The 26,435-nt window shown below is 41.9% G+C and overlaps 1 protein-coding gene across 7 annotated transcripts in view; it reads left to right on the top strand.

Annotated features, from left to right (window-relative positions):
* APBA2 (amyloid beta precursor protein binding family A member 2) overlaps window positions 1–26,435 on the top strand; it is a 1,150,852-nt gene that overhangs the window by 697,675 nt on the left and 426,742 nt on the right. For 4 of the 7 annotated variants that reach the window (XM_069222387.1, XM_069222388.1, XM_069222389.1 and 1 more), the window contains one exon: window positions 5,752–5,897. In XM_069222387.1, coding sequence (XP_069078488.1) covers window positions 5,752–5,897 — 146 coding nt within the window. Of the gene's footprint in view, window positions 1–5,751; window positions 5,898–21,665; window positions 21,702–26,435 lie in introns of all 7 variants that reach the window. The other 3 variants (XM_069222383.1, XM_069222385.1, XM_069222384.1) reach the window with 1 other exon arrangement.

Below are 26,435 nucleotides of genomic sequence, written 5' to 3'. Positions count from 1 at the left end.
AGTGTTTTGATTGGCCCAGGGAGCTTTATTTCCCCTGGGCTATCTCACTCCTGTGGGTTTTCAGACTCCTGTGAGAGCGGGCACTCTGACTGGCTGCCAGCAACATCAGAAAAATGTTGCTGGCAGCTGATAAAGGACACAGGGCGTTATTCCCTGACCTGAATCTAGAAAAACAATTGCATAAGGGGGCAGGGAAGGAATACTCTGAGCCCGTAGGCCCCAACAGTAGACCCAGAGAGACTCCCGGGGCTAAAAAAGAAAAAAACATTGGAAAAAATACTGTGAACTCGCAAGACTCCTGTGTGATTGGAAAAAAAGCCCAAAATGGCAGCCGGGCTGCATTTAAATACCTTAGCCTTGGGGAGCCTACTCCTGGGGCTGATTTCGTAAAGGGGAGGAGTCTGCATGTCCCCCAAGCCTCCAGAGGCCCCAAGGAGCCCATCCTGGGGCTGGAATTTGTGAACGCACATCCCCTGTCCCCGAGCCTCCAAAATTTGCAGGGAGCCCATCCCAATACCAGTTGGGGAAGGTTTGCCACCTGCTCCCCCTTCCCGAGCCTCGAGAGGCCTCCGTACAGCCCACCCCAAGGCCAATTACTTGAAGGGACAGGGTCACATGGTGCCCCCCCCCCGAGCCTTTAATGTCTCCTGGGACTCCATCCTCGGGGCCGGATGAGATGTTATGCCTCAGGGAGCCCACCCTTGGGGTATAGCGTTTTGCCTGTCTGCACCGGTGCGGGCAGAGAAAACTGTGTTTGCTCTCACTTCATAGGAGCATTTTGAAAAACACCAAATTGACTGCCAGCTTGCGTGAGCTTCAGAAATGTTCTCACCTACTGGGAGTGGACTTGTGATCTGTTTCCCTGTCTGCACTGAAGTGAGCAGAGAAACAGATCAAAACATTGCCCCACCCATAGGTAGAAACATTTGGAGCTGCTCCCTGTGGGTGGGAGCAATGCTGACTCCCGCTGTATGCTCAGCAACAGTATGGTGGGTTTCCTGGGTGGGCACCAGGGCACCTACCTTTAACAGTGCAGCTCCCCAGATATGGTCCGTGGAGTGAAAAGTGGCACAGGGAGGGGTGCTGCATGCCTCCTCCCTCTGCATAATGCACCAGGCCCCACGGGATGGGGCCTAACAAGGCTTCTAGCCTGGGCCCAACAAGGCTTGGGTAGGAGTGGGGTGTGCCCCCCCCGTTTCATTAAAAAACAAACAGCACTGGTGTATGGGGTCCAGTGCCAGACTCTATGGCCAACTCCCGACTGTCAATGGCCTAAGACTGTGCGCAACATGGAGTTGTCTCTATGGTGTATGTTGGTTGCAGGGCTTGGCCACAGGCAGCACAGGTTGCATTTAGAGATAGTAATTAAGAATTACTTTGTTAAAAAAAAACTGGAAATTCCCTGAAAAAAGCAAAGGTTAAAGTAACAATATGGTGGGTGAGATAAAAAAATAAATATATATATTTTTTTTAACTTGGATATTCACTGAAAACACAAATTGTTAAATTATTGTTATAGTTAGGTGAATATATCAGTGACATCATTCATGTTTTGAAATTTAAAAAAAGAGAAATTCACAAGTTAGAGTTATCTGCGCTAACTATAACTTGCCCCCCCAACTTGCACTGCTTATGACCTCACATGAAACTTCACTCATGATATGTTCTATGAAATCATTTATTACATCACTGATGACATCTCAAATTAAATAATTGATGACATCACTGATGACATCATCCAATGAGTGTGCTAGTTTGTTTTATAACTTACATAGTCACAAGCAACTACCATATTACTTTTCTCCCTATTTTTGTACCGCCAGGGTCAAGCTAATGGGTGTAATTGTTTACACAACTAATTTGCTACTAATGCATCATAGGTGTGTTGTGGTATTGAATATGTTTTATATGTTTGTGTTGAAGAGTAATCCTGTGTGTAGGTGACAGCTGACAACTTGTGTACATTTTGTTCCACATGCCATGTGAGGTCATAAGCTGTACATGGTGGGGGCTCAAGTTATACTTAGTGCTTTTTAGTTCAAAAAGTGAATGTTATCACTGACATAATCACCTAACAAAACATGACTTTAACCTTTGTTTTTTTGTCAGTGAATTTCTAATATATTTATTTTTTTTAAACATCTTTTTATGACATCTATCTGTATAAATATATATATTAATATTACTCACTGGTGATAGTCGGTAGGTATAGTTAGGACCTAGTTTCCATAGGAACATTTTGCCTATAACTTTGGTGCTATTTGACGGATCTTCACAAATTTTTCAAAACTAGTTTGGCACTCACTTCAGCTGCTGCTTGGAAAGTTTTGGGGTGATTCATCAAGTGGAGGCAGAGAAAAAGGGGGGGTCCCAAAACTCTTTTTCCTCATGCTGTTTCCCATAAGGATTTTAGACGCGAACCGCTGGAAGGGATTTAGTGACTTTCATGGTTTACCTTGACAAGGATTGTGGTTGTTGCTTGAGTGGGCCTTCCACCTCTCTCAAACAGTAACCCATGTTCTTACATTACCTCTTGTTGCGTGGTCACCCTTACTTTTTGTGGACTGAGGTTGCTGGTTTTGTAACTCTGCACACAGGGGAACTGATGTTCATTCCCCAGTGTACGTGCTCTGATTCCCAAAAACATGACAAAATTTGTTAACTCATAATTGACATATTTAACTTCTTCCTGGGAAGTGGACTCCGAGGTTCAGTTGTCTGACCTCTTGTGTGGCTACAGGGACACAACAAGCTGCAAGTTGACTTTTCCTGGAGTGACAGTTGCAGCTGCAGTTGGGCATAGACTGGACCATGCTTGTGGCCCCTGCTAGAATGAATGCTGGCCTCAAAGCACTGTCCCTAAGGTCCTAAGAGCCTTAGAAGTGTCTAAGAGGAATTGTTTCAAAAGTTGAGACTTAAAAATAAATATTGGACTTCCAATACCTTCTAGCTTCAGCAGGGCTTCACTACACTACAGTATCTGTTTTTGAGAGAAACTCCTCAAATACATCTTCAGGCTTGCCCACCTGCAAGCTTTTGAGCACCAAACAAGAGTTTAAGTCTGACGCTAGAAAACTTGACCGGGCAAAGGCATATAAAGTATCAGACAGATCATAGTACTTCATGGAGAGAAGAAATTAGAATTTTCCTGCTCGATATGTTTTCCTCCAAAACCAACAGCTTCGGCAGGACCTTGTCTAACAACTACCTGACCTTGAGAAGACTTCAAAGGATACAGCCTACGACCTTGCCCTGCTGATGGATTTTCACTTCCATTACAGAGATTAAATGAGAAGGTAAAAATCTTTGTCTGAGACAAACTGCTTGCCACCTCCACTCCATCATGGCTGGTCATAATTTGTGCTTAGGTCTTAGTCAACTGTGTACAGTGATTGGCACTTTACTTTTTGTGCTGCCTTTTTGTCTTAAAACTTTAACAATTTGTTTCTCATTTACCCTTCATTGGATTTTAATTATGTCTGTGTCATTTTTCTTATGAAATATTTCTTCATTTGTAGAAGTTGGTTGTGGGATTTTATTGTGCTGTGTTTTGAAGTTTTAATTGCTTTGGTACTACTACACACTTTACACACTTTTTGTGAAGTTAAGCCTGCCTTGCCTATGCTGTAGGCACTAGGGGTTGAGCCAGGTTTATTTATTGAACTTGTATGTTCACGTGACAAGATTATGGAGTTATTACTTGGGAAGGACTCAAGTCCTCCCCCAACTAATAGTGCATTTTCTTACAAGGGAAGTATCTAGGAATGACAAACCTTGCTTATAGTTTGACTGTTAGAACAATTTAATTGGAAATCTAAGTTCCTGTCCTCCCATATGAAGTTCACTAAACAAGTTTGTACTTCATTGAAATGTCGATGATCAGTGCGCACTGGAAAGGTGTAATACATAAAGATGAGGCCCATTAAGGTACTTACATGAACTGTTTGATCCTAATTTGTGTGTCTAAGATTTCAGGCCTCTTTTTATGTTCAAGGATAATATAGGGCCATTGGCTTGAACCAATGAGACAATGGAGTTAGTGGTTTTAGCTACTAAGTATGTACAACATTTCTTGGCTTTTTTGAATAGGCTCACCACTCTGATCTCCTCATTGTCTGATGATGCCAATGTGAGACTGAATGAGTCATGAAATTGGATTGGACTCCTATAAAGTGGAGACAAGGCTGGGCTACAGATACAACAATGAGAGTGCCTTGCCCGCTGACTTCACTAAGTTTTCAAGCAAAACCAAACTGAAAAATTCAGTCAGTTCCTGCAAAATAGATTGCGTTCCAACCAAAGTGATCTAGGAAGCAGCGCCACTGCAAGATCAGATGTCCTAGATTTTGTCTGGCATTTGATATGCTTTCCTGAAAATGAGACGATTACACTAGTCCAAATTCTGAGGAGACCAGAGGTCGAAATGTTTTGATGACATCTGGGCCAAAAAATTTGGACTTAAACATTCTTTTGAAAAGACTTTGATGGAAGGGTAAGAGTGCTGAATAGATGCCCCCCCCCCCCTCACTTTGCTGTCCAAGCTTTGATCTATTATACATTTATAGTGGTGCTATGAATAGGTTTATTGATTTTGTTCCAAGAAATGTACAGATTGAATTATTTGGACTGATCTCCTAGCATATTTCTACAGTAATCCACTTTTTCATCGTTCACACATCTTCTCACTGTTTTCACTATGTTTGAATCCTTTCAGGATACATGGACTATCATTCACTTCGATGTAAGCACATGATCTGTAATTGATGAAGGACTTATGTTTTTAAGCATTTCTAAAGCATTTCTTGAAAAATGAAATGACATTAAAAAACAGTGCTCTGTTTTATTTCTGCTAATAAAAAAGAAAATATGTTCATTGAGTGTTACCATCACATTTATTTTCTAGGAATTGACTGAATATTTCAGTTCAGTTTCTTAAAAAATTAATGAAGTTGGCAGGTGAGGCACTCTCATTGTTGTACATAATGTGAGGCGGAAGTCATCCAATTTCTTCATGTTCCATTTCAAACCTGTCATTTCCCTATAAAGCTACAACTGCTTTGAGAAGGATAGGGTTGTTGCTCTCAATATCATTGGCAATTATTGTCACTGTATGTTGCGTTCCAGGTATTCTAAAGTTTCTCTAATCTGTGTGCCTGAATTTTGATTGTAAAAGTGTAGAAAAATGGAGTCAGTGCACAAACCTGCCTTTTTCCTCTGCCATTTGTTAGTCCACTTTTCACAATTATGGATTGCTTTGAGTCAACCAAATGCGGAAGTGTTAACACAGGTCTATTGGTGAGCACCTTACCAAAGAGTTTCATATCCACATTAAGGAATGCAGTGGTCTTGTACAAGGGACATTGTTTCTGATATTGTGCAGATATATGTGTTATCAAGGTGTCAGATGCTCTCTATACTTTTTTGTGGAACATTTATTTATTTTACTAGGGCAGGCAATACATCACAATATTTACGAAGGAGTACCCTATCTGCAAACTCAAAATCAAAATCCTTAATTCTGTCTGCCCTTTATGAAGCAAATTTTAACAGGTGGATTATTCTTCTATGGAGAGTTCCCATAATTACCAGATCCCCTCCTATAAAAATGCGTTTCCATCGTGTGAATGCTTCTTCAATTTAAAATTAAAATCTACTTTCCTGCATATGTGATTAAAAAACATGTCCATGTATCATTAAAGAAATTGCACTACACTACCCATTGTGAGAACACTTTTTCCGTTTTCCTTTTAGTTCCAGGCCCGTGTGAACCTGAAGATCTCATTGATGGAATCATCTTTGCTGCCAATTACTTGGGTTCCACACAGCTCTTGTCAGAACGAAATCCTTCCAAAAACATAAGAATGATGCAAGCCCAGGAAGCGGTCAGTCGTGTCAAGGTAGGTGACGGCTATCATTTGAAAGGCAGCCTCTGATCTCAAGATGATAAAATCCTCTAGTCAACTATCACATTATGGGACGACTTCAGTTGACAATTTATAACTCAGCTTTTATCTGTGTGTTATATCCCTTTTACCACATTAATTGTATGCCACGGGGAAAAAAATTAATGTTTTCTTACAATGACAAAAAAGAGGGTCTGACCCATATTACAAGCAAAAATAAAAATGTAAGATAGAGCAGGAATTGGTTTTAATGCTTTAAGGCGGTACAATGTCCTGGTAAAAACCTTGGGGACTGCAGTTTTCTGGCAGATTTTGGAATTGCCAGTTTGGCAGGCAGCCCCCATTGCTGCCTGGATATGGAATTGTGGACCACTTGTAATTGAGCCTTTTGGAGTGAGAAATACCAATGGACCTCAGTCATGTAAAACTGTTGATTTTCTACTAAGAGTTTTTTCTGATTCTTTATTTAGCTCTGTGTGTGTTAAGGGATAGTCTACGCCCCTCAAAAATATGTCAGACTTCCGAGATTGTTTAACAAACTTACCTACCTTTTTTGATTCAGGATTGTTGTTATGCTTAACAAACTTGCCTTTCATGATTCACGATTGTTAGATATAACATGTAAAAATAGCGTCCATATTCCCCGTTTGTCAGAATAAGGAGGAAGTAAACTTCTGGGAAACAATGGTTCTGGAGCATGGGAAAATGCAGCTAACTGTCCACCATCCCTCGCCTGCTGCATTCCCTTCTGAGTAGTGCATATTGGGTAAGGAATAAAGTTCAGATTTGTTTTACAGGGTTCCCATTTCGGGTTGTTTTTCTCCATACAGTCCTCCAGATGGCACAAACACAGATTCCATGCAGAGCTCCTAAAGAGCCCGAAAGTGCCTAATTGAAGTATTGTAAAATGATAAATGCCATGTATCAAGATATATACATTTTGTTGTGCAATCTCAGTCACATTAAGAATTCAAATGTTCAAAGATATGTGTGTACTTTGTAGTCCTTGGTCACAGAATAGGAATTTTCTAAGAAATACAAGATCCGACCTTACCTGAGATTTGAATGATTCCATGGAGAAGCCCACTTTCAAAAATAAAACTTAACGGGATGAAGCCAGGTTGGGCATAACTGAAATTGCACTTGTTCAAGATTTGAATTTTAGTCACATGTAACTCAAATGATGAGTCATAATGTTATCAAATGTGCATTTATTACTTAATTTATTTGAGCATTTCTATGGCGGAAACATGGGTAACATGCGTTTGAGCACATTATAGTTGAAAGACCATGTTACAAGTGGAACATTAAAATACACAATGCAAATGAAGAAGGTGAGATTGAAACTACGATGAATGCCATAATTGCATATGTACTTCAAAGGAAAATAGCACCGAAGATCATAAGCAGTCACTAAATACAGAAGATGCAAGCAAACACCACTTTTGTTTCCTGGTCAAAGTCTTTGAAAAATGTATGCTATTATCACTCAATTAACATATCAAGGATTATGATCTCCTAGACAGTTTCCAGTTAGGATTCAGGGCTGTCTGCTGTATGGGTACTGCTGCCCTCAACTTTATGGATGATAGCCTCTCCTTCGTGGATAAGGGGGACACTTTTCTTATGTACTCCTCATACTTTACTTGGCCTTCAACACAGTCAATCACAGCATTCTTCTAAACTCCATAAAGGCATGTATGGGAATTGGCAGTTCAGTACTGAACTGGTTCACTTCGTACCTGAACCATCCCTTTCAACTAATCACACTAAAGTAGTCCATGTTGAACCCTTCCCTTGACAACCAAGGATGCCCTCAAGGTACCATTCTAAGTCCCATGATTTTACATTTCTATTTGGAGCCCTTAACCTTGATCCTTCACCATGCCAAATTTGCATATCATCTACATTCAGAAGATGCACAGTTCTACTTCTAAAGGATACACTTCATTTAAATCAAACCCTAAAAAAGTACAATCATGGCTATCATCCAACCACTTAAAACTAAATATCATGTTAAATGCATAAAAGAGTACTCAATATGCCACCCGAGAACCAAAGATGAGCTGGATTATAAACACAGCAGTTCACTATGGGCTCTTTTAGAGTGGTAATAATTACTATGCTTCTGAGTAAATTAATAATCCACTACATAAGAGTTAAAAAAATCCATTTATGACAGTTATGAAAAAATAAATTTTTATTTAAATTGAGGAACCGAAAAAGAGAGCACAAAGTACAGCAAAGTGAAAAGGTGAAATGCGTGTATACAAATAACAGCTTACTCGACAATCAGTCAATTAAATCAGTTGAAGAAAATGTGAATGCCGATGGCAGTTTGACCTCATCAAGAATAAGGAGGTCTATCAGGACTAGTAGGGATGAGAGAGAACTATGAATAGATGTTAAACAGGTAGATACAGTAGAGTTAGATAGGTAGAAGTTAGGGGCAGGGTAGTAAAGGACAACATTGGCCAAAGGGTCTTAATCACTATATATGGCTGAATATATGCAGAACCACTTAATGGAGAGAAAAAGGCAGTCAATTAACCTTTCAGAACAAGGTAGACATAAATGATTCTGGCCATAAAAGTTTAAGAGAAGCTCATGTGGCCACATAGAGCATACTCACAGAACTAAGAGGGTTATATCTCGGAACCACGGGTGCATAAACCGCCCGTGGCTCAACAACGAGGTCAAAACAACAACCTCGTTCTAACCACTAATGCCTTTACCACAAATGCGTTTACAACGATTTTACCATTGTAAACACATTCCTGGTAAAGGCATTAGCAATCAGCATGCACGACCCAGCATGCTTCCACCCCAGCCCCCCACCCCACCCCTTAAACCTAAACCCTCACCCCTCTACCCCCTAAACCCTAATCACCCCAGCCCCCCACCCCACCCAAAAACTAAAAATACCCAGAGTCCCCACCACCGCTCCTAAAACTTAAACCCTGCCCCCAAACCCAAATCACCCCAGCCCCCCCCCAAAAACAGCCCCAGTCCCAGCCCAACTTACCTCCTCCTTCACTGCGTCCACTCCGACTCCCTTCTGTACCTTAACCAGGCATGTACGTTTTTCAGACATGCGTGGTTAAGGGACCAAAACCAGGAAGTTGTGGAAAACGAAAGCGTTGTTTCGCTTTCATTTTTCACAACCTCGTAGTTCCGGACTCATTGTTCCGGGTGTTTCCCAACTAAGATTCAGAAAGACTTACTGATAATATGGGACAAAGAATCTAGAACTGCAAAACAATAGTTAAGCCCCAAGTATACTATGCTGGAGTACACCAGTGATGGGGGCTTACCACAACAGATGATGCCAGGAGGTCATTAACCATGAGGCACCGTAAGTTCAGAATGCTGAAACTAGAGCCCTTTGGTGAGACAGCATATAGTGAGTAAAAGATAATACCTAATTCTAACAACTTCTGAAGCATGCATATTTTGCTTACCACTTTAGAGTCTGAAGGGATCCTTAACTTCCTTCCAGAAGTATCAGAACTACCAATACCATGACTTTAATGAGTGATTAGAAGTTCAGTGTTTTTTTCTGGAATAACACCTATGATCTTACACAGAAGGGTTGGGAGAAATCTGAGCAGTCAGTTCAACCTCCTATCTAAACAATACACTTCAGAACGGACTGTCTCTTATGTGTATGGAAAAACACAAAGAATGGAGAGTACCAAGGAAGGGGCTTTCAATTTTTAAGGACAGAAGCCCTCGCTCACACAATTAATGTCACGCTTCATCATCAGGCTTCTTCAAGCACCAATTCATGTAGATATCGGTGCATGCTACTACCTATTCACTATTATGGGGAGCTTGGGGGAGTTATTAGAGATGAATATGTTGTTATGCCACTCTTTCGGTCTATGTAAGTATGAAGGTTATGTGCAGAAAGGAATACAGTGGGTGAACTAACCTTTGGGGTGATGTTAACACATTTATTGAATCCCCCAGGGATAGTTGTGAAAGAAAAGAGGGGAATATATCTAATCACTAGCAGGGATTGACATGTTTCTACCTATTTGATCATTTTAAAGTACAAAGGGGAGGGTATTACATACTTTGGAACTGACATTGCACTGTCGTGATGCGTCAAAAAGAAAGCACGGAACACAGGCAGATTAGAAGACCATATGCTTTTTACTCGGGAATTGGGTTGCAGATAGATGGAATGGGATAAATGAGGACTCTGTTTTTTTTAAAAAAAACATATTTTATTCGTTTTCGGTTACCTATCCGTATGCGTATCCGTATCCATATGCCTTATTCACATAAGTTCCCGCAGTTTAGGCAATGCATGTCGGGCTGAATAGCATATATATATACAATTATCATAAAATTGGTACGTAACAATGTAAACATACTAATTATGAGCATCCCAGCCTCTCCTTGTGTTGAATCCCGGTCCACGGGCCCAAGACAAGTGTGAGTGTCTAACGATGTGGAACGTATGCAGAGGAATCTCTGCGGAGCATGACTGTGATATAACACTTAAACTACTTAACTAACCCTTAACTCCCCCCTATATTCCCAATGTTGTCCTCATGCCACCTGGTGTAATGAAATCGTTGTCGTTCCCCCCAAGCTACCCGAGCCTCTCATTGTATCCACTAAGTGTAAAATTCAGACATGCTTCCTAGTCCCCGCATACCTTGCCTAATGGCCTACAGTGTGTTGCATCTTGTCAGGCGGTAGCCGCAGGACCAAGGTCCACCCCTGTTGTGCAGGGCATATCGTCATGCAGTTTTTCATCTAATTGGTCCCAGGCCTCCTTCAGCTCAGGGGACCCTCTACCCCTACGAAGCTCCATATACAGGACCAGTCTTTTGCTCCCAGACCATTTCTTGAGCTCCCTCCTCCAGCTGGGAAAATGAGGACCAGGGATGCTTTTCCAGTTCTTCGTTAGCTCTCGGTTAGCTAGTATGAATGCAAGATCCTGAAACGTGCTAGTCGTACTATTCTTGGGGGGTACTCGGGTGATGAGGAGGAGGCTCTCCACTTCCCGACCTCCAGTACTCTCGTATTGCCTGCGTGACCGCTCGAAGCAGGAGGAAATAGCCCTGCGGCAAATCATGGGCCTGTCGGAAATCCTCGAAGGGCAGAAGGCAGCACTCCTGGTAAAGGTCCCCGATCTGTATGGCACCGGCCCCCTCTGAGGCCAAGAGTCCTCTCCAATTCCCCACACGGGGCAACCACTGCAGCCACACCAGTGGAATCTCCAGCGCATACGGCGCTGAAAGACCTGAGCGCCTCATGCAGCACTTCCAACACCGGCTCCAAAAGGCCATACTGGTTCTCAAGGCCTTAACGGCGCCCCCTATGTTACCCTCTAATAGGTCAGCCCTGGAGTGGTGGATTTTAACCCCCAGGTAGGGCATGCATCTGGGTTCCCAGGTCACACTGCCCAGCCCCTCGGACGGATCCTCGCACGCTGACAAGGGAAATAGGAAAGATTTCTGCCAGTTGACCTTCAGGCCGGTTAGTCAACCAAACAAGGCTAGTAATGATTGGGCCCTCTCCAGCTCCCCACCGGTATTTTGTAAGAACAGCAGCAGGTCGTCTGCATATAATGCATTTGTGTGATGGCTGGGGCCCTGCGGTAGTCCCTAATACCAGTTGGCGGTTTGAGCCTGTGCGGCCAATGGCTCCATTGCTAATGCAAATAGCAGCGGTGATAGGGGGCAACCCTGTCTAGTGCCCCTCTTCACTGAGTATTGCTCTTACACTATGGTGCCCGTTCTGACTCTTGCCTTTGGGTTTGTGTATAATAGTCTTGTCCAAGTGACAAAGCCCTCACCCAGCCCCATATGGGTCAACACTGTATATAGATATTCCCATTCTAGACTATCGAATGCCTTCTCTATGTCTACCACCAATACGGCAGTCTCTGCCATCTGAGGGGTAAGTGTATCCTTTATATGCAGTACTCTTCGAATATTTTGAGCTGTGTTTCTGGAGGGAATAAAGCCTGCCTGATCAGGATGTACCAATCGGGTCATGTGCGGGAGCAACCTAGTCACCATTATCCTGCTTAATATCTTGTAGTCGGAGTTTAACATGGAGAGGGGTCTTTAGGGGGTTTACCAGGTTTGAGGAGTGGGATAATCGGGGCCTCTCCCATAGACTGTGGGAGCTGTTTCATCGCACGTGCAGCATTGGAACAGTTGCACCAATTTGGGAGCCAGCTCTAACGAGTATGTGGCAGGCCGTCACTCCCTGGCATTTTCCCGCGTGCCAGCCCTCCGATGTTGTCCCTAACTTCTAACTCCGTAATGTCGGCTCCCAGGACATTCTCTATCCACATCACTGAGGTGCGAGGGTGGGAGCACAGCTAGGAATGTCCGCAGCTCCTCTCCCGCTTCCCCCAGGGTGCTGGCATACAGGGCAGTGTAGTATTCGAGGAAGTGATGGTTAATGTCAGCCTGTTGATTTAGCCTGTTACCCGACTGAGTGGTTATTTCTATGATAGCGGAGCCTCTTTGTTGGGGTTGGCCAGCCTTGCCAATAGTGCACCTGACTCATCCCCCGCCACATGCATCATAGCTAGATGTTTATAGTCGAAGCAACAAAGCTTCTCTGTGTATTCAGCGACCCCCTCCCTGGAAGTCCGGAGTTCGCCCCGCAAGGCATGGCTCTCAGGAGCCCGTCTCTCCAAACAACGGAGCTCCGTCTTATCCACCTCAACGTCTCGTAGCAATGTTTTCCTGACACCCATTGACACACCAACACAGTGCCCGCGCATCACCACTTTAAATGCCTTCCCACGGTGTCTGAGGGGAAGGGGATGAATCCTCATATTCTCAAAGTATTGTACAATATGCTCCCTTAGCTGGTCCTGAAATGCAGGGTCTTCAAGAGAGTCAGGCATAAGGCGCCAAGTGGGTATGCTGGATTTAGCACTCACACATGGTATGTGCATTAGGATGGGATTGTGATCTGAGATGGTCCTCCTCAGGTACTCAATTGTATGTGCAAGTCGTGAACTGCAAAATAGTACAAATAATCCCTGGCTTGGGGATAGAGGGTCCTCCAGGAGTTCACCAGACGCCAACCTCCCTGCCAGTCAAGGAATCTCTCAGCCAAGGTGTTCACTAAAGAGTCCCTCAAAGGAGGGTGGGACCTGTTTAACCCTGGTACGGCAACACAATTAAAGTCTCCCCTGATCAGCACTGAGCGTAATATATGGGGAGCCAGGAAACCTGATAACTGATCTAGGAATGCGCCCTGGTCTATGTTGGGCGCATAGACATTTATCAGAGTGATATCTCAACCCCCTAATCTACCGGTGACCATCACATATCGTCCATCAGGATCAATGAGTGAATTGGTCATCTGCAATGGTATGCCTGCTCTTATCCAGATGAGGGTGCCCCTTGTGTATGCAGAGTAAGCTGTGTAAAAGATCTGGCCTCTCCATCTCTTCTGTAGTGCTGCACCCTCTATCGTTTTCATGTGAGTTTCCTGTAACATTGCTATGTGGACCCCTCTTCTACTGGAGTAGGAGTGTACCTTGTAGCGCTTAGCCATGTTATGCATGCTCCTCACATTCCAGGAGACCACCTTGTACTCACGGGGATCTCCCATATGTATTACTCAGTATTGTTCTGATTATGCACAACATCCACGCATGCAGTGGCATCAGGGTTGCAGCTGGCATTGGTATTGTTCCTCCCCGGGTGTGACATGCGATGGGACCAAAAACTCTAAACAAAAACTTCCCCAACTCCCCTTCCCCAGGAAAGGTGTCAGAATAGTTCCCCATCCAAACTCATTGAAAAACAACAGTCAGTGCTAATGGGGTGGCTGAAGAATCAAGCTCTCTTCGGGCAGCGTCGCCGGTTGCAGGCCCGTCAGCATCTTACAGACCTTAATACGCAGCGTTCAGCTTGATCACCAAGTAGCCACATCGCCCGGGCCTCCAGCATCCATGTATCTGTGGGTCCTGGGCATTATTTCATATTATAGTCTCAGAAGTTCCCGGTGTCACCACTGGTAATTCAACGCTCGGGCCGCTAAGCTCTCCGATTCAGCATCCAAGCCTGTGTCCTGATTGCCCCTTCGTGACTCTGTGGATCGTGGACTAGTTTCTCCTCCACTCAAGTTCGCTACCGCTACTGTGGCCCGCTGTCATTCTGCCTTGCTCTCCTGCGAGGTGGGTGCCGCCCCCCGCCCGCTGAGACCTTCTCGCACTGGGTTGCCTGCTCCGGGGTTTGGATCCCCTAATCATTCTGGTCCGCGTGGGGCCCTCGCGTTCATCAAGTCAGTCTTTAGCCTCTTGGGGTGTCCGTAAAAATCTGGTTCCTCCACTATCCGCGACCCTGAGCGTGGAGGGGAAGAGCATAGCGTACTGAATGTTTAAAGTTTGCAGTTGTCTCTTGATTTCCAAGTAGAAAACTCTTTGCCACTGAACTGCGCGGGAGAAATCAGGAAAGATGCGGGCCAGCGTGTTCATAACTCTTAGCTCTCCAACCTTCCTAGCCTGCGCCAGTATATGATCAAGGTCTTTATAGTGCAATAATCTGGCTACCACTGGTGTCGGAGGGGCTCCGGGGGGGGGGCGGACCCGCGCTGGTACCCTATGCGCCCTCTCGAATGCGAAAAAACGTGAAAGGCCCTCCGGTGCCACCTCCTCCATTATCCACTTCTCCAAATAGTCAGCTAAGTCTTGTTGCTCAGTTTTTTCGGGTAAGCCAATTATTCGTATGTTGTTTCTCCTAGACCTGTTTTTGGCATCTTCAGCACGGACCAGGTGCGCACCCACCTGCTTTTCAAGGGTAGTGACCTGGTCTCCAGTCGCCTCCAACTCAGGCTTCAGTTCCTCAACATTTTTTTCCATCATCGTCACTCTCTCTGCAAGTCGGCGTTGATCCTCTCTCAGTATGCCCAAGTACAGCACAAGAGTGTCAATCATAAGCTCCAGGCTCTCCCTAGATAATGTAATGGCCTGCATGATATCTCCGAGCTACGAGCCCCCTTCAGTCCTTGGTTGTGTCGTTCCGGTGGTAGCCGGGAGATGATCAGTGGGGTGCTCCCCAGTGTCTTGAATCGTGTCCTTTCGTTTGGAAATCTTCCCCATCTTGCTAGGTCTCAGCAGGGTCCCCTCTGCCATCCAAATTATGAGGCGTCTAGCCCTGGGGCGTTCCAGGTCTAATCAAGGCCTGGGTTCCTCAGTCCTGTGTTCCGGAGCGCCCCCTGTCTCTGCTCCTCTCGAGGGGGGAAATGGCCACCTCCTGATAATGCCGCAAGATCAGATGTCCTCCTCCCTAGGTCAACGATGATCATCCGGCCAGGGAGAGCCCGGAGCCCCCTCCACTCTCGGGTCCCTTTGTCAGTTCTCGCCTCCATGCGCAGCGCCTCTGTGCCACGGTGCTGGGCAGGATACTGTTCCCCGCCAGGACCCTGTTGGCAAGAAGTAGAAAGCCCCCAGAGTGCAGGCTGCTGCAGAATGGCCTCTGAGGCCTCAGTATCCTGATGGCGCCCGCCATCTTGGAGTCAGGCAGGCAGCTCAACAAGACCCGCCAAGCCTCACGGGGGGCCTCTGCGCCGCTCAACTGGCCTTGTTTCTGGTGCCGCCTACCCCCAATACTTAGGGAGGGGGAAGGGAGAGCAATTTGTCGGTCGATGGCTCCGGGATATGAGGTTAACGGGGGCCCCGGCTGGAGCTCCTCCGGGACGCAGCTCACTTCGTGAGCTCGTAGCCACGCCCCCAGATAAATGAGGACTCTATTCTGGATTCCACACTTTGATTGGCAGGATGCTGCTACAGTCAGAAAACTGTGGCAAAAATAAATTGTGTACTGCCAGGCATAAGCTGGGTGGGAATATGAGTAAGCGTATGGTAATGACCTTGTGCCTTATATTGATCCTAAACAGAAGAATTACAATTAGCTTTAATTGAATAGTCCATTGAAGAAGGCTGCTTCTCTGTAGGAGGTACAGTTCTTTTAAAGATCCCCTCTCCATGGATAATGATGCTGTTTCTTTACCTAATGTAGGTCCTTTAATTTTAAAGGCATCAATTAAAATACAAGGGTCATTACACTTTGTGGAGTTGCTCTCTTTACAAAATTGGCTCATTACAGTTGTGTTTTGTTGGAAAACCAACAGCTTTAGCAGAAGGTTGACCCTGCTCTGAAATTGGCTCAAAAGCATGCATGCCAACCATGTGTCTTTTTGGACTTTAATGAAGTTAAACAAACATAAGTCCTGTTATAGTCATAATACAAAGCAGTGGCACTCTCTGTCCCTGGTGTGCATAATCCTGCTTGTTTTCCTTATAAGGAATCTCAATCATCATCCACTTTATGTTCATACGTGTTAACTTTATAATTTAGACTTCCTTAAGGGAAGTCAAAAGGAGATCCTTCAAATCATTCTGAATGTCATTGCAGCCATTCTTTGGTTGGCCCTCTGTTTTTGTTTACTCTTGTATTGGATGGTTTGCATCCTTTGGGCATAATTACAATGGTTTCTTATTGCTGTACACCAGGGTGGGGCAATTTTGATTTTTTGGCATTGTCACTACCAGACAATGTAAAATAATTTTCATCACTAATATCATTAATCTTTCCAACACATGAGCCCTGAACAAAGCTAGATTTTCTTTCAACTTTGCAAAGTTTTTCGCAAACGTTCCTTGCTTTTCCTTGGTAATTGGTAGTTTTGAGGTGGCTTCAGTGGGTTTACTTTTGAAGTCATTAAATTGTTCATGATCTTTTGTAGGCTGAATACAGAAACTTTGATTTTCATATGATTTGACTGTGTGGTATAGAAACAACCGCTTGCCCCTATCATCGTCAGTTTGTTTATAAATTCTATGTTGACTATCCCTGCAGACATTCTAATTATTATTGTTTTTCACAACATCTAATAGAAGTTGTAGAAATGAGGGAAAGTTGCACAGCTTATCAATCATTGGTTGATATGAGAAAAATATAGGCTTTTATCTATTGTTATAAATGGTTAATGGTGCTCCTCAAGGTCCCCACTTTGAAGCCTAATTTGGATCCTCAGGTTATCACAAAAGCAGCTAATTATTGATGCATATCTGATTGTAATTCACCTGTGTGCGATTGCCAACTAAGATCTTTGATGGATCATATAAAGCATGACCAAACCCTCAAATTGATAGGAGGGTTACAAGTTCATTATTGGAGTATGAACCACTGTTCGTTTCCCTCAGGGCTCATTAACTAATGACATTGAAGTAAACATTTCTGGCAGTTCATTACAGTGGCCTGAGTCCTTCCTGGTCATGTTGAACGTGTGGAGGGCAAGAGTGGAAAGATTCAGTGGGCCCTTGTAGACACTTTGATGATCTTAGCATTGTTCAGGGTTTCTGATAGTATATCATCAGATTTTTTAAAATGTTATATTTCGATTAACAAGGATTGCACTAAAGAAACTGACATATTTGAACATTTCCTCCTGTGTTCTCTTCTTTGTCCAGAATAATTGATGTATGCATTCATTCTGGATAGTTTGCATATTTTCCACAAAACTAACTGATCCTGCGCAGTAATTCCAGATGGTGTTCAAAATTTCCAAGCCATGAAATGGCATCTAGGCTGCCTGGTCAGCTCCCGGCCTTCTGGCCAGACAACATGATGGTGACACACTTAAAACACTTTGTGCAGTATGAGTGCACTTCCGTTGCACGCTCTGTCAACCTCTTCCAAATGTAGCAGCCTCCAGCTAATCAAAGTGTGGAATCTGGAATGGACTCCTGCTCTGAAGTATGCATTTGCTGAATCAAGCTACCAGCTGTGAGTCTGCTGATGTAAAGTGCACAATGAGATGCACCATGAATGTAGAAAATTGGGTCAATGTTTGAGGGGGGTGACACCTTACTGAAGCAACAACCAAAATCTCGGGCGGGGTGAAATGTTTGTGCTCCAAGGTGCAGTGGCCAATCTCGAAGGCGGATTTACTTAATACAGTTCATACCATTTACATTTGGGCTACCAATAAGCTCCTATTCATTATACACTGCACTGGTTTCCAAATTGATTACCAAGTATTGGCTTTGCTGCTAACTTTCTTTTGTGATGATCCGCTATTATGTTGTCCTGTTGATGTCCTATGGAGTCATGTAAGGTCAATACACCGTCAATAATATGCCTGCTGGAAATGAAGAGGATTATTATGTATAAAACAATGGAATTTTGATGGAGTGTGACTTAATTTATGAACATTGTTAAAACTATTATTTTTTTTTTTCTGTTTCTTCTCTTTCTTCTGTTTAAAAAATATTACACTGTTTGCACATTTTGAGCACGTTTTTTGCACATTACACTTAGGACACGTTTTCTAGGCTGCTTGGATAAAAAACAAATTATTAAATATTTAATATATTGCACTATCCATTTTGGGACATATTTTTCTTCTCATTTTTTTTCTTTGTAATCGTATGAGTAACTTTGTGTCATGCTAAATTTAAGATGACATTTTTTAATAAAACCTTTAGGCCATTGTTTTTGCAGGCTCCCTACTAGCATCTAATTTACAGGCCCTGGGCACATGTAGTACAAGTAAATACAAGTAAATTATACATGCCAATTGGGTGTAAGACAAATTTACGATGTTCAAAGGAAAGAGCACTAGTTATGAGTGATAAGAGTCTTAAGACCAACAAAAACGAGACCAGCTAAAATTGAGAAGGAAAGCAAAAGGTTTGAAGAAAGACCACCCTAAAGCTGACAGGTCTAACAATGTACAATAAAAAAGTAATAAAGGGTTAGGACAAAAATGTTCAGGTCCCTTTCCACACCACTCTGTCAGCATTTTCCATTTGTTACAGCCTCCAGCCAATAAAAGTGTGGCTTTTGGAATGGACTTCTCTTGCTCTGAGTGTGTTTTTGCTATTTCATTCTATCAGCTGCAAGTTCACTGAGGTAAACTGTGCTGTGCAGCAGAGTAAGGACAATAAAAACAAGGGATGAAGGTTTAAGACAAACAAGGATGCTGTAGGTACCACTCTGTTAAAGGTTTGTAATTGTAACAACCTCCAGCCAATCAAAGTGTGAAATACGTAATGGACTCCTCATTTCCCATTCCACACATCTGTTACAAAATTTTGGAGTAAGAGGGGCTATGTATTTTCATACTTCCTGTGTTCTATGCTTTCCTGTTGAAACATCACCACACAGTTGTCTCTTTTCAAAAGCATGTAATACCCTCCACCTTGCTCTCAGATCAGGAAATAGCCATTTATATTTTCTCAAACTGCTGAAAACCTAGCTTATCCTTTGCAAAAATAACTGCTCCTGACTAAAGTCAGTTTTGCCTACTCCTTGGATATCCCTCTGGGTCAATGTTTTACCCTATAAATCTTTTACCATTCCATTCCATATCACTATTTGTGAGGAGCTCGCTGGACTGACCTTTCTATAATTGGTTGACCTATAATGGTACTCTAAACACTGAAACACCTCTACCACATCAGGAGCAATTAGGACACTTACGTTATTATCAGTTAATGAGTCTGAGAGAAATGAGCATTATCTAAGACATATTCCTACTGTTTCTCCTGTGTTCAGTCTGAGGGCAGACATACTGACTTCAATGTACACCAATCCCACAGGCAGGAACGTAGACACCTCTCAATTCCATATTGAGGTCTTGAAGTGGCCAGATGTAGTTGGCATTGTGAAACCTTTGAATGTGAAATAAATAGGTTTGCCTTCTGGGTTGGCAGATACACCAACCCTTGGGCAGTAGGCATATGCTTGACTGTTCAAAGTGATACATAAATGTCTTCACATGAAGTGAGTGATTCTGAAGGTCCTTCACATCCAACTCAAGGTGCTCAATCATCCTTGTAGCTAAATTTTGGTCCATCAATTCTGGTTCTCATGCACACTGCACCCTCTGCAGGAAAAGGACATTCATGATCCCTTGGGAATAGATACTGTATTTATGGATGACGGGAAAATCCTCTATTCTTCCCTACAAGCTCTCAGCTTGAGGGTGTAATTTCTGAAGAGTTAATCACTATCACCTCCCCTATGGTAACTTGTGCATTCCAATAACTGCCCAAAAAATAATCAGCATGTCCTTGATACAAAAGACACTTGTTGAAGGTTTCTCTAGCCAGTTCTACCCAAGAACATACATCCTCTCACTTTCTCTAAGGAAAATATCTTACCTTTCTACAAACACCTGGTAGAATCAGACATTAATGTAGGCACAGACAACGCCTAGTAGCCAGCCAATGGGGCATAAACGAAAAAGGCAGGGAATATTTTTTCACCTCTGCCAGATCTAGTAGGGGACCTTCCCCAAATGTCACACCTGCTTCCTCTTATTAAAAGTCTGTCTAGTAGAAGGGGTCAGAATGATGTTCTTTCTTTCTTGAACCACTAGCCTCTCGATCCTTGGCCCTGTGTAAAATGAAGCTGCTTTTTTTGGAATATCATCTCCCTAATCACCATCCTGGGTGTAGGGCACATTAGTGAGGTCCAGGCTCCAACGCCATCTAAAACATACATTATATTTTATTGAGACATGATGGAATGCATCCACAATCACAAATCTGTTGGATGAATGTCTTGTAAATGCAGAGATATATCTGACACTTCCTTTCTGTACCTTCACAGTATCTTGAATGCAGAGGTTTTATTTTATGCATGAGTTTAACATGTATCAGAATGTAATTATGGATATGTGTTGTTTTGACAAGCCTTTCATCAAATACAGAAGATGTAGAGAAGACACCTTCAATTCAAAGCAACAATTTCCAGATCAGTTACCTGTTTTCCTATGGCTACTCCTCCCAGGAGAAAACCAATCCATTGAATATCTGTGCACATTCCGGCGGTTCAGTTGCAACTTTTTTTTTCCATTACCCAGGCATGTAACTGCAGATTGAGATGCAGGGGAGATATGTGTCCACCATCACAACATCAACACAAACTGCACACTTGATGTTTTCTCATAAGTTGATGTGCAATTTTATCTTCACATCTAATGAAATCTGCTTGAATAAGTCATTGGCTGCCTGATGCCACCTTTCTCTTGCTTTCTACTTCATATCACTTGCTGGTGAAGGTAACTTCAGGGTTGGAAAACAGCCAACACAACCTTTACAAGAACCACACTATTTATGTTTTGCTCATAAGGTGATGTGCAATTTTGCCTGGAGGTCTAATGAAATCTGCTTGAATAAGTAATTTGCTGCCCAATGACTCCTTTCTCTTGCATTATATCGCTTTTTTCTTTCCAGCGGCGATACCTACAGGTTTGAAAAAACAGCTATACTATAGGAGTTGCGTAGAGTTACTTTTGTAGTGGTTCCTTGACTGTAGACCTTCCAATCTTTTCAGTATTATTATTTGTTGTGCTATTTCCCCCAATACAAGAACCATATTGCTATTTACTTGACAACTAGATGGATTTGTATTTGGAAAGTACTGGTAGAATCAAAAAGCAGGCTGGTCTTCATATTATTTTTCATAATCATTTTCATAATGTGTACTTAACTGTAGGAGTACCTAAAAGTTACTACTTCCAGATGGCAGTTAAATACTAAATAAAGACCATCTCTACTAAGCACGTCATTGAGTCAAATGAACCATAAGTGTAATGTGCTATCCTGATTATGTCAATTATAAACCTTTTCTTTTGCTGAAGAAAATTACATTGTTTGAGTTTTTTTATTAACCTTTCGTTTGACATACACTGTTTCTGCTTTTTTTGTTTTTTTTGTTCGCATCTCTCAACTTTCTGTCTAATGGTACTGCTCAGAGGATGCAAAAGGCAGCTAAAATCAAGAAAAAAGCGGTGTGTAAAACTTTTAATTTGACTCATGGCATGCTTGTTTTTCTTATTATTCTTGCTTGCCATACATTCTTGTTTTAGTTACTGTACGCATCCGAATATAATTGCACTTTTAATGTTGTTCTTGCTGAGCAAACCAAGCATGACCACAGACATTCACATTTAACAATGAAATCACTTGAGTGCTGTTTAGGGTATTTTTACAGCGAGACAAGCTCAATTCCCGTAAACAATATTATAAATTCCCAAATAAGTTAAAATAATGAAACAACACTTTAGATTAGATCCTTACGCAAACATGCTTTAAGGCAAAAAACAAACACGACATTTTCTGGCCTCCCGATGTCATGATCCAGAAAAGGAAAAATTCTGAGGTAATATTTCTGAGAAGTAAATATGCAGGTGCAGAACCAAGCAACTTTTATAACTCAGTCAGCTTCTCTTTAAAATTATTAAATAAAGTTGTACAAACCATTCTTTTGTTGGGAGCCTACACAGTAGTGTACATGTGGCCACTTTAATTCAACTTCCATTAATTTTATTATAATATACGGCATACTGTTCCCTTCATTGATTTGTGAGTAAACAAGACCCCTAATAATTCTTGATATGCTTAATAGACATACTTGCCCCGTTGCATCTTGCTGGAACAAGTCTAAAGGTAATAAAAATGAAATGACAAAACAAAAAACTATGGGTGTTGACGTTTCTGACCTATAGGCTAATATTCTTAAAGCAATTGTTTTTTAAGTAAAATGTTCAATGACAAAACTATTTCCCAACTAATATCTTCTTAGACATTTTTGTAGCCAAACTAATCGTTACACTTGAAATAGCTTTACAACTCTCACAATTAGCTGCTGAATTGGAAATGACATAGAAATTATAATATGATTTACACTTCCACTAAACATGTTCCTTTATTTCTGATTTGTGGAGCTTCTGCTATTTGCATTACGCTCTTTCACATCCTGTATTTAGAAGGTTAACCACTTCCCTTAGATGCCCAGAGTCGTCATATTCAGATAATAGATGGCAACCTCAATGACCACTGTGGATTGTGTGGCAAGTTTTAGAAGGAGGTGCCTTTTCGCTGCCTGAAAAATGTATAACTGGGCTAAAACTGTCAGTGGAAGAGACACTAAATGGCATTTTGCTGCCCTTTAACTGCGCGTCTGTTGGGTGTATGTATTACTACACAATTCCAAGCCTATTGGGAATACATGTACTTTTCTACTTAAAAAGTAGTGCAAAAGCATATGCATTTTAAAATCCTTAGCTCAGTATTGATTGTCCTCCATAAGAAAGTGATGCCTATTTTAATATGGTCGATATCATTGAAATTATTGCACTTTGGAATGCATTCCTAATGTAAGGGAAATGGCTGATTGTATTACATTTGCTACAACATAGGTATTTCATAAACCGTAAAACTAGGTGTTATAAGTGAAAAGATGTTGTGAATTAAACTATCATTCACACCCTTCATAGAAATATAATTTATATATATACAGTTGACTATCATAGAAATTAACGCTGAACAGTTGTCTCCAAAGGATTGACTTTCACTGCAGGTAACAATTTCAATTATTATATCTGAATTTTGTTCTACAAAACCTGACACAATTAACAGTAGTCATAAAAGAAGAATCGAGACACTTATAACACACAGGTAAAATATTATTTGGCACATTTAGATAAGTAAGTTGAATGCTGGAACGTTGGCATTTCCTTTCAAGTCAATGATATATATCTTTAAATATGCACATATTCCATTAATAGGTCCTCAGAAACAATCGTCTAACTATTAATGTAACAATGTTCAAGTCTCCCCATTCATGCCCCCATCCAATAAACTGTTATTTGGCCTGTGGCATACACTGGCCACTGATATGGCTTGCTTAAATATGAAATTTCTAAACTTGACTAGCCAAGGCAAAAGTATACCACCTGCCTTTTCACTGCGGTATATCACCTCGCCTCAATTTAAGAACGTGTTTACAGAGCAGGCGCATCGTTTTTGTAGACTGTGCTCAGAAACATTTTACAGAAATATAACGAAAATGTGATTACTTTCACACTATTTAACAGTAATGAAAAACCAATGACACAGTGTGCACATAATTCTAATAAATGTTCTTTCATACCTATCAAGGGCCTTTTCCCAAGACCCCACAAAGCATGAAATACAGAATCAATATACCATAGTGTGGTTAATTTATGTAGTACCTTCCATTTTTTACTTTGTTATCTAAATGTCACGTTGGGGACATGTGACATTTCCAACTTAGACACCGTAAGACCTAAGTTCTTATTCAGACTCCCAACTAATCTCCCACCACCTGGGTTACCTTATCTGACGCATTGGGAACTCGAAGAAACAGTTTGTGCACCAATATACAAGTGGAACAATAAACCTTCAAGTGACTACCATTGAATTAAATCACCTCGCTCTTCTTAATGATGAATTGTAAAAAAACAAAACAATCATTTACAGTGTCTCATATGCTTTCTTATCACAGCTGAAATAGGAGGGCTCCGAAGGTCAGCATAAGGATTTGGGGTGCCCTGGGCCAAACATATTTTGGAGGGCCCTGTTCAGAATAGTTTTGAATTTATGATGCAATTTCAGCTCTTTCATGCACTTTGTGTTAGGGCACTGACAGTGCTCAGGCACGCCCCACCCACATTCTAACTGTGTTTACACCTAATATTCGGGGATTCAGACGAGTTTTCAATGTTGTAAGACAGCAGCAGCTCACTAATATTACTGCTAAATCTGCGACAGCCTCTGATTTCCCATATGTGAGGCTCTGTTTTGATCTAAAGGGAACGTTTATATGACTTTTGCATGAAACATAAACACAACATCTCTGCAAAATGTCTGAGACTCTCACACCACCCATATTAAATATAAATGAAGGAAAAACGGTTTATTATGGGGGCTCTGAAAGGCTGGGGCACTGGGCTAGAGCCCACTTTGCCCAGGCCTTTAAGCGTCTCCGAGGGCTCTTAGGGTTGGAGATGAGTATAATCAGTTACATTTCAGTTCAATGCGCTGTCTTTTAACGGGAACACACGTGATAAATATGCCACGTGTGGGCCAGTAAAATTTTCAATGATGTACGATATGTAGTGTGACATCTTTATGGCGGTATATGTCTGAAAGTGCATTAATGACATTAGAGCAACCCACAAAAAGTATTAGCCTACCTGACAAACATAAACCATGAGCAAGGTCATTTTTTGTTATAGAAGTCGTTAGGCAATTATATAAAATCGTGCATTCATGTAATGCTTAAACAGCCTTGTTCTATCATTCACAGTATGGCTGTATTCCTCTCTCTATACGTGAATAATTTGGATTGCCTTCTGAAGGCAGGAAGTCAGATGTGTATGTTTCTGGTTTTAGTGTATTGGTTAAAAACGAGTAAGAGATTATTTATCTCCCCTGTTCAATTCAGTTATCGACCTGTATACTTTCATCTCCATAACAAACTCCATTTTATGCTGCAATGGATATCACTAAATGACCTCCACTAAATAATAGATATCGCATAATTGAGTAACACTGGGTTCGGTTCTACCTTGCAGCTAGTGTTGTGCTATAGAGGGCAGGGTTCAACCACAGCTCTGCATATGCACTAGGGATTCTAGACTGATGCAGTCATTCAGGCTTCTGGCAAAGTGAATCAACGAGTTCAAACCACTAGACTTGTTCCTTCCAACCTTGTCCATACAATATTAACCGGAGATTGATTGTTGAGGCAGTGTCTGCTTTTCTGCAGTGTTGGATGCATTAAAAATATGTTTTTATTAATTTGCACAATGGCATGAAACGCCCATGTATTTGCAATTGAAAAAACTATCCATTTTGTTTTATGTCACATTCCGCGATTTCCACAATGCAATGTTTTGAATTGTTGTACTTTTTTAATTAGTAGAGTGAACTGAGTCCTCTACTATTCCTAGAGTGACAAAATTTCTGAGGGGACTATGTCCTCAGAGAGAACCTTGCTCCATTTGTCAGCAAGTAAAGAACTATCACTGACCCTATGCCGACAGATATTATTAAAGACTTCTTGCATTTACTATGTAAACAAAGGGGTAAGCCAGAGCTTAAAGGTAAAACTGCAAGCCTACACCTTACCAGGAAATAATCTATGATCTGTTACTTAAAGAAGAATTGATGGGGGAGGTCATAAAGAGTTTGCAACCCTTCAAATGTACGAAAGCCATTAAGATTGTAGAGGTGCCCTAGGCACAAAACCCCATGGGTAGCCCAACCTTTACAGGTGTAATCCTGAAAAAATAGCCAGGAGCATAGGGTTACCCCACAGGGGCATATCTAAATGCAAATGTGGTAAGGAATATTTAGAAGAAATCTCACGCCATATTTATGTTATATCTTTTATAAACTTAAAAGTGACCCGCTTAAAATAATTGGGATCCCCAAGTCTGAATAAGAACAGTCTGCAATCTAGTCCAAGAGCAAAACACTAGAAAAAAGCAGTAGGGTCCTGGTTGCCAGATGTGAATAGAGTACCAAGACACCCAGCAAACGCCACCCAAAAATACAACTTAAAATCAGGGAGCTGGAGTTCCCCTTGATTATAGGAATGTTTAATAAGCCAAATTGCCTGCTGAGCCCCTCTGTATCCCCAAATAAAACTACCCATGATACCATCTAATTGTTTAAGAAAAAGGGTTTGTAACATGCAGAAGAATTGCACAAAA

The sequence above is a fragment of the Pleurodeles waltl genome, chromosome 3_1 (assembly GCF_031143425.1).
Source record: "Pleurodeles waltl isolate 20211129_DDA chromosome 3_1, aPleWal1.hap1.20221129, whole genome shotgun sequence".
Classification (NCBI taxonomy): domain Eukaryota; kingdom Metazoa; phylum Chordata; class Amphibia; order Caudata; family Salamandridae; genus Pleurodeles; species Pleurodeles waltl.
The sequence above is the reverse complement of the archived record's forward strand: the minus strand, read 5'-3'. Positions and strand labels throughout refer to the sequence as shown.